This window comes from Crocodylus porosus, unplaced genomic scaffold (assembly GCF_001723895.1).
Source record: "Crocodylus porosus isolate Cpor-Errol unplaced genomic scaffold, CroPor_comp1, whole genome shotgun sequence".
In the NCBI taxonomy this organism is placed as follows: Eukaryota; Metazoa; Chordata; order Crocodylia; family Crocodylidae; genus Crocodylus; species Crocodylus porosus.
The window spans coordinates 28522076-28530744 of NW_017728949.1; the positions used below are offsets into that span (position 1 = coordinate 28522076).

The following is an 8669-nucleotide window of genomic DNA, read 5'->3' on the forward strand; positions in this document are numbered from 1 at the left end:
GCCATGCAGGAAAGTGATCAGGAGGTCTGGGGGGCAGCCAGGGGGAGGGGCTGGCCAGGGAAGTGATTGGGTCCTGGGATGGGCAGATGTGGGGCCGGGCAGGGCAGGGGTCAGGGGGGCTGGCGGAGTAGGCGGGGCCAGTGGGGTCCCCCCATGGTCTCCCTCCTCCAGCCCCCTCCCCAACCCCTTACTTACGGTACTAGAGTCCTGGTGCTGAATGTGCTGTCTGGCAGGCCACACGTTTCAGCACCAGGGCAAGGAGTCAACCCTAGAGACACTCTGGCAGCCACAGCGTCTCCGTGGAGGACCCAGTCTGCCTCAGGGCATGGCCTGGGACCGTGCCCTGCCCGGCTTTTTTAAACTGTTTTTTTTAGACCCCTGGATAGGTCTAATTTTCTCCCTATGCTGCCAGTTTGCAGCGCAGGAAACATTTTTTCATTCCCTTATGTGCCTCTTGCCCCATCTCAAAGGGGTTTGAGATGGGGCAAGAGACACATGCGTGCTCGTCTGGACGCACCCATAGAAACAGATTTCTAATGCACTTGCTTATGAATGTTGCAAACACATCCTATCCACATGTTTTAGTAATGTATTAATTAAAAGATTACATGCTATCTGTCTGGATCAGAAGGGGTTTATCTAAACCAGAGGTGCCAAACTTGCCTCTCCTCATGGGCTAGATCTGGTCTGCAGGCCAGATACAGATGTGGCACAGCGAACAGCAATAGACAGTAGTAACACAGCTGTTGATTGCATGCCATGGCTGACATGTGTCCCCAAGGAGGCTCTGTACCAAGGATTTTGTCAATGGACCCCATTCCTGTTCATCCTGTCCAAGATTTCCAGCCACTCTGGGAAGGCTAATATAATCAGACAATGCATTCGTGGAGACATCCATCTTTTAGATCTCTACATTCTCCTCTTACAACCCTAAATTTCAGGTGTGTTTTGATACAAGATTTTTGTCTGAGCTTATCTCTACATAAAATAACATTTAGTTTAGAACATTAATGATATGTCAAAATTGTATGCATGGAAGAAAATGATTCTAGGCTATTTTATCAGTTTTGAATTAAAGCTTGAAGTTGTTTCATTTCTTTTTTCCCCCTTTGCTTAATAAAGAACTAAGCAATTTTTCCCCAAAATCTTTTGTCTGGAGAAAAGTAGAGTTTTGGGGCAGCCAAAACTATTTGCAAATTTGGGTTATATTTGGTGAATACTTTCAGTTGTGAAGAAATAAAAAATAAACGTCAAAAGAGTTAATTTGAGGGTTCATTCTTAAAATGAGATATTTAAATTTTTCAGGCTGTACTCACAAAGGGACAGAGGTGCCATTTACAAAAGTGGTGAGAATTAAAAAGAGGAACCTTTGATTTTGTGGTTGGGGCACTCATGAGGGATGCAAAAGATATCAATTCCGTACCCCTTCTGCTTCATTTGGAGCAGGGATTAAAGTGAAGTCTCCTACCTGCCAAGAAAGCTTCCTAACCAGCAAGATACATTCTAGGATGGATCATTCTGAATCTCTCCTGCTGAAGCTGTTCCATGTAGCTTAACTATTCAGTGGAGCAGAGATTGGAACCTAGGTTGTCCTCCCTCTCAAATGAGGGTTATAACCACCAAGCTACAGAATCATTCTCTCTCTCTCACTCTCTCTGCTCAATATAAATTAACAAACCAAAAAAGTTATTTAATGAGTGACGTTTATCATGAATTTTTGTTCATTTGCAAGTATGCTTCATATTAATTTTTATTGCATAGGGAGGCTGCCTCCAACAATGAACCAATGGCAACAATCCTCTTGCAGAACTTGTTAATACAAGTGGAAGAACAATTAGACCGCGTTTCACAAGAAAAGAACCTCTTGTTGATACACAACCTGAAAAGAATCAGGAAGCTGCTTCAGGTAGGATTACTGTTTCAGAATTCACCTTAGATAAGTATGTATTTTGTTACTGGCTTCAGCAGGCAAAATCCAGCTTCTACTGAATTCAGTTCAGTTCTGTTCAGGGTCTAAAATGTGGTCACCAGCTTCTACTGAATTCAGTTCAGTTCTGTTCAGGGTCTAAAATGTGGTCATCACTGTACTTCACACCTATTAAATGTTCAGATCCTAAAAGCAGTAAACAGAATTAAAAGTAGATATTATCTTGCTTTGGGTTATATTTATGAACAAACATTATGGCTTCAATGGAAATTGTTCAGATTTAACAACGGAAACTGGAATTAAAAAATCTGAAATTCAGTTGGGTCTCAGTTTTTGCAGGTGTAGTTTTACAATCTTGGTTAATTATAGGACAGATTATTAATAAACTTGTTATTTACCTGATTTGTAGGGACAAACAAGTAGATATTCAACTATGACTGACTGTACCCACAATTCACTGTAGGCACCAAAATGCAGACCTGATTATTCTCTTTTGAAAAAACTGCAGCCCAAATGCAGGGACTGTGTAAGTCCAGCTCTGTAGCTCAATTTTTATTTAATGTTTATCTGGAAGTTGTCATCATCTTTTTCTTTTCTTTCAGAAGCTTTTCCAACAAGCTTTTTCATGATGATAGTTCTTTTTATTAGCTGAAAGTTTATAAAGCATTGTCTATTAGTGTTTAAGTTGTGAATCCTCTGAGAGTGATATGATTTAGTCATTTACTTCCTGTTATTGTTTCTTCTACACAAAACCAATATATGCCTGAGTTTTATAAAATATATTTCCCCCTCTTGTTTAATGTGGTATATTTTCTGTAAGTATTGCAAGAACAATTATAATTATCTTAAATGTACTGCTGTAGAAAATGTTAACAATTGTTTCATTGGCAGTTGCATATTTCTCTGTTATTTTTTATTATTGGCAATAGCCTCTTAGAAATCTAACATTTCCATTCCTTCCTATTCTTCCTCTTGCAGAGGAAAATACCATCTCATACAACTTGAAACTAGTCACTTTTTGTTTCTTTTCTACTTCAACTACCACCTTCATTTCAGTATAGTTCAAACAACAAATTTAGTTAATTGCTTCTTCAGGATAAGCCGAGATGTTCATCTGATCTTGGTTTTAAGACATACAGCTGTCATGAGGTGGAGATAGATCCCATGCATTTGATAAGAAGTACTACCAAATGCCAGAAAGATAACCAGCTCTAAACAAGCATGCATCCTAGAAAGTCTGTGAACTTTCATGCATGTGCATGCACATGTGTGAACATCTGGAAGGGGCAACAAGGTCAGGATGGTCAGGTGAAGCAAACCAGGTCAGGGGTTACTGAAGTGTAAGCCAAGATTAAGCTGGGTGTTAGCCTGGGTCCAAGATATCAAACCAAAGGACAAAATGAGGTACTAGTCAGGACAAGCACTTCATTCAGGTCAAAAGGACCAAGATAGGAACAGCAACAGGAACAATCATGAATAAGCAGTCACAAACTAGAGTTTCAGAGCATAGAGTCAAGTTCAGGGTTCAGAGGGGACTGAGCCCCCCATAAGAGACAAGAGGCCCCCCATAAAAGACAAGAGCCCCTGGCTTGCCCTGCACCTTTCTAAGCAGCTCAGGCAGTGAGTGGCTCCTTCCAGCTGCCACCACTGCAGACCCTTCCCAGGAGTAGGAGTATAATTCAAACCCTGGTCAAGTTTAGTAGTTCCAAGCAGGCCAGAAGCACAAAAATGAGGTCCATTGCCCACATAGCTTTCCTGCTGTCTGATCTGAGCTTATATGGCCAGTATGGGTGGGCCTTCTCTCTGAGGGATAACTCAGCTTGATTGTCTGATTACCTCTAGCTGGGGCCTGGGACTGGCTCAGCCCCAGTTAGTCCCTGGTTTATTACAGTGTTTTATTAACAGCCTTTTCATATATCCAGAATGTAGGATGAATCCTTTTGGTCCTGGAGGATATTTTACACAAATAATGTGCTGTGCTTCCTGGGAAGTGCAACACAGCACATACCAAAGAAAGGAGGCAAAGGAGTTTTAAGCCATTTTTGTCCCATCTGTGTTCTCAGCTGGCCAGGGTCTGAATAGAACTCAGAATAAATTACAACACTTAAGGAGTTCTATAACCCAGTGCTGAAAACATTCTCCCCTGGCTCCTTCTAGCTCCATTACAGCCCAGTATATATAAAAGCAGCAGGTAGAATTGACACCAGAATGCCTTTCTTTCTCCTACACAACAACTAGTAATAGACTGCATAGTGGCTTGGGAATTCCTGCTGAACCCAATACAGTAAAATAAGGAGGCCACTGTTTTACTTTATAGCTGGCATTACTCCAAAAAAATGTTGCACAAGTCACGATGTGCTCTGAGTAGTTCTCTATATCCCTGCACCAAATTAAATTCTAAGATCCTGATTCTACAAGCTGCTCTAGGCAGAAAATCTTTGTGTGAAGCTCTGTTGGCTTCAAACATTTGTAGAGTTGGGATTTGAAGGATTTCCTTAATAGGAAATAAATGATGCTAGCATTGTATTGCATCTTAAAAATGATCTCAGTTTTGACCTTTGTGATAAAATATGTTCAGTTGGGGAAAAGCATCAGGTCTGTCAACTACTAATAATGTTGGACTTTCTCAGTAATAGGGTAACTTAATAAAAAGCTACTTATATAGTTTCACAATAAATAAGTCAATCCCAGGTTCTTAATTGCATTTTCACTATTAGAGCATTTGTCTGATTTCTTTTGTGGCCTTTAATACTAAAAGTCACAGTCTGTCTGATTTTTAGAGTCATTTCTGTTGGCTGGAGAAGAACATATTTCTTGCAATATACCATATTTTTAAAAAAGCAAATAGCTTATAGCACTTTTTTTTTTAACTATAACAAACATTTCTTCATGCAATGAGACTTTTGTTTTATGTGACCAGCCTTGTAATATATAGGAAAAAAAATATTCTGCTTACAGCTTCAAACTAAATACAGGACAGAACTCTGGAGTCCTGATCCTTGGTTCAAGTTAAGACCAGACACAAAACACATTAACTTGAATCTTACAACCAGAGGACAGCGGCCATTGGCCATGCCCTGTCATTTCTCAAAATAATGCCCCCTGTGCTGGTGGGATTGGATCAGGATCATAGGTTATAGAACTGGAAAAAGGTTGAGTTCTTAATCAGAAAAGAAAATATATTTGTATATACTGTGTATATTTGTATAAATATATTTATATATATATTCTAATATTATAAAAGCCTAAGTCTGTCTGTCTGTCTGTCCGTAATACTTTATTTGCACTCTGACTGGCTGATGGAAACAGCCAATCACAGTGCTCCAAGCGTGGGGGAGCGCCACCATGATTCCACAGCATTGGCCGCTGCTCCCCCACTCCACTCCCTGCAAGCCGCACCAAGGACCGGACAGAGGGTGGGGGAGCTGGGCCAGCAGCACTGGCCTCGGCTTCCCTACCCCACTCCCTGCAAGAGGCAAAAGAGTGGCAGCATGAGGCATTAGGTGGTGGCACCCCATTCCAGCCCCCTCCCCCCCCATCATTCTTGATGGGCAATTGGCTAGTGTGTGTGTGTGTGTGTGTGTGTGTGTGTGTGTGTGAGACGTATAAAATCTCCTTTCTGGTGACTGTACAGTATTGATCTACTCTTCTCTGAAGGTTAGTTGCCAATAGCCCCTTTGGCTCTGTTTGGCTCTAATGCAAGGTTTCTTTGAAATTTCTCAGTTCACTCCTCTTCCTTCCCCTCTACACCACATAAGCATAAAAACAAGAAGCTAACCAACCTCAACACATGATCTGAAAGTGTTGTTTATTTATAGTTTTAAGTAGACATGCTACTTAAAAAATACTTTGACAAGTTTGATGAGTCTGGAAGCTATAATTTGTCTTCAGGTAAATAAAATATGACTAGGGATCCTAGGCAATATAATAAGACAGTAAATAACTGTATGTTCAAAGGCTACAGCAGCCTACAGCATTCAATGCAACATTTCTGAGAGGAGCCAGATAGAAAAATTAAGTGAGACTAATGTTTTATTGAAACCTGCCCCCCCCCCCCAAATATGGATTTTTCTTCCTTTTTCTTACCAGTTCTAACTGAGTGACCCCCATAACAGAGTGTACTCACTGTTTCTTCTTTACCTCATGTACAATCACAGAATTACAATCTAACTGGGATTATGGAGCCATGGTAGGATTTTTCACATTACCAGAATACTGTTAGGGATGGACATAATTATTCAGGAAGGACAAACACAGCAAAAAGGTATTGCCATATACAGGGTGTTTATAAAGTTGTTGTGCAACTTTAAACTTTAATAGGTTTGGGTCTACACATGATAGAAGCAAACTGTGAATGGCAACTGAAAGCAGAATTCTTTAAGTTTTAACACAACACAGCTCAAATGTCTAGACTTCAACATAACCACCATCTTTCGTGATACATCGTTCAATCTGATTTTCCAACTCATTTTGAAAATTTTTTTTATTTTCAGTTACGGGGTCTGAAATAAAATGGAAAAAAATGTTATGCTTACACTATGATAAAAAACTTAATAAATTATGCTTTCAGTCGCTGTTTACAGTTTGCTTCTATCATGTGTATATCCAAAGTTATTAAAGTTGCACAAGGACTTTATAAATATCTTGTATATAAAGAAGATGTATAAAAGTGTCTGAGGTGCAGAACAAAGTAGAAGATATGCCTGTTGATAGCCTCTGGATAAAGATCAGAGGGAAGAGGAGCAAAGGGGATGTCATGATGGGCATCTGCTATGAGCCACCAAACAAGAAGAAAGAGGTGAATGAAGCCCTCTTTAAACACCTAATAGAAACTTTCAAATTCCAGGACCTGGGTCTCATGGGGGACTTAATTATCACGACATATCATGGGATGGAAACAACGCAGTGCACAAGCACTCCAGCAAACAGTCCAGCAAATTCTTAGAGTGTTGGGGATAAGTTTTTGACATAGATGGTAGAGAGACCAATTTTTGTGTGTGATGGGGGGGATGGACACACGACTCTTGATTTGCTGCTTAGAAACAGGGAGAAACTGGTTGAGAATGTGAAGATGGAAGGTAAGTTGGGTGACTGTGACCACAAAATGAGAGCGTTCAAGATTCTATGGGGAGGAAGGAGGGAGAGAAGCATTATAAAGATAGTGGACTTCAGAAAAGTGAACTTCAACAAACTGAGAGAACTGGATTCCTTGGAAGGAATGTCTGAGGGTAAATGTTGCCCAGAAGACCTGGCTGTACTTTAAGGCCATATGAAGGGTACAGGAGCAAGTTATCTTGATGTGATGGGCAGTGCAACAGGAGACCAGCCTGGTTAAGACAGCAATTTTCAATGAGTTAAAAATCAAAAAGGATTTCTCTAAACAGTGGTCATATTACTAGAGAAGAGTATAAGTATATTGCATGGGTGAGGAGGAAAAAAATTAGGAAGGCCAAGGCATACTTAGAATGCAACTGACAAGGGACATGAAAGGGAAAAAATGTGATTCTACAAGTACTTTCGAAGTAAAAGGAAAACAAAAGAAACCATAGGTCCTTTACAGAATGCTGGAGGCAAACTAGATACGGATCATGCAGAAAAGACTGAAATATTTAGTGCCCTTTTTACTTCAGTTTTCTTAAATAGGAAAACTGCTCCCAGATGATAAGCATGGTTGAGAGCAAAGATAGGGAAGGAGACAAGCAGCGTAGAGCAGTAGAGGAACAGGTTAGGAATTACATAGAAAAGCTCAATACTTTCAAGTTGGTAGGGCCAGATGGGATGCACCCTAGGGTACTGAAGGAATTAGGTGAGGTGATTTCATAGACATTGGCTGTCCTCTTTGAGAGCGCCTGAAGACTGGGTAACATCCCAGATGACTGGAAAAGGACAAATATAGTGTCCATCTAGGAAAGAGAAGAAGAAGGATCCAAGGAATTACAGATCAGTCTGTCTGACCTCAACTCCTAGCGAGTTCATGGAGAAGGTTCTCAACGAGTCTGTTGTAAAGCACCTAGCAAGGTGATTAAGAGCAGCCAGCGTGGATTCACCAAAAGCAAGTCAAGCCTGACCAACCTGACTTTTTTCTATGGCAAGGTGATAAGCTCTGTGGAAGGCGGAGAGGAGTAGATGTGATATATCTTAACTTTATCAAGGTTTTTCACAGTCTCCTATGACACACTCACTAGCAAGCTAAGGGAACAGATTAGACAAATGATTCATAGATTTCATAGACATCAGGGCTGAAAGGGACCTCGGAAGATTATCAAGTCCAGCCCCCTGCCCCAGGGGCAGGAAGTCAGCGGGGATCATAGGATCCCAGCAAGATAAACATCCAGATGTCTTCTGAAGGCATTCAGAGTAGATGCTTGAACCACCTTCAGCAGCAGTGTATTCCAAACCTTAGGGGCTCAGACAGTAAAGAAGTTCTTCCTTCTGTCCAGCCTGAATCAGTTGTGGAGGAGTTTGTGACTGTTCGACCTTGTCATCCCTTGGGGCGCTCTGAACAGATATTCCCCCAGATCCTGATAAGCACCCCTGATGAACTTATAGGCAGCCACCAGATCACCCTGAGCCTGCACTTTTCCAGGCTGAAGAGTCCCATGGCTCTCAGCCTCTCTTCATAAGGTCTCCTTTCCTGACCTCTGATTATATGCATGGCTCTCCTCTGTACCCTCTCAAGCTTCTCCACATCCTTTTTGAATTGTGGAGCCCAAAACTGGACACAGTACTCCAGCTGTGGCCT

The 8669-nt window shown here is 41.2% G+C and overlaps 1 protein-coding gene and 1 long non-coding RNA gene across 3 annotated transcripts in view; one reads left to right on the forward strand and one right to left on the reverse strand.

Annotated features, from left to right (window-relative positions):
- Nucleotides 1–2021, reverse strand: part of LOC109323160 — a 10436-nt gene extending 8415 nt beyond the window's left edge. The window contains exon 1 of the long non-coding RNA XR_002104562.1: nucleotides 1932–2021. This is a non-coding gene — a long non-coding RNA (uncharacterized LOC109323160). The remainder of the gene's footprint in view (nucleotides 1–1931) is intronic.
- The window catches only part of STAT4 (signal transducer and activator of transcription 4), a 72680-nt gene that overhangs the window by 1934 nt on the left and 62077 nt on the right, over nucleotides 1–8669 (forward strand). For both annotated transcript variants that reach the window (XM_019554599.1, XM_019554598.1), the window contains exon 2: nucleotides 1762–1906. In XM_019554599.1, coding sequence (XP_019410144.1) covers nucleotides 1762–1906 — 145 coding nt within the window. The remainder of the gene's footprint in view (nucleotides 1–1761; nucleotides 1907–8669) is intronic.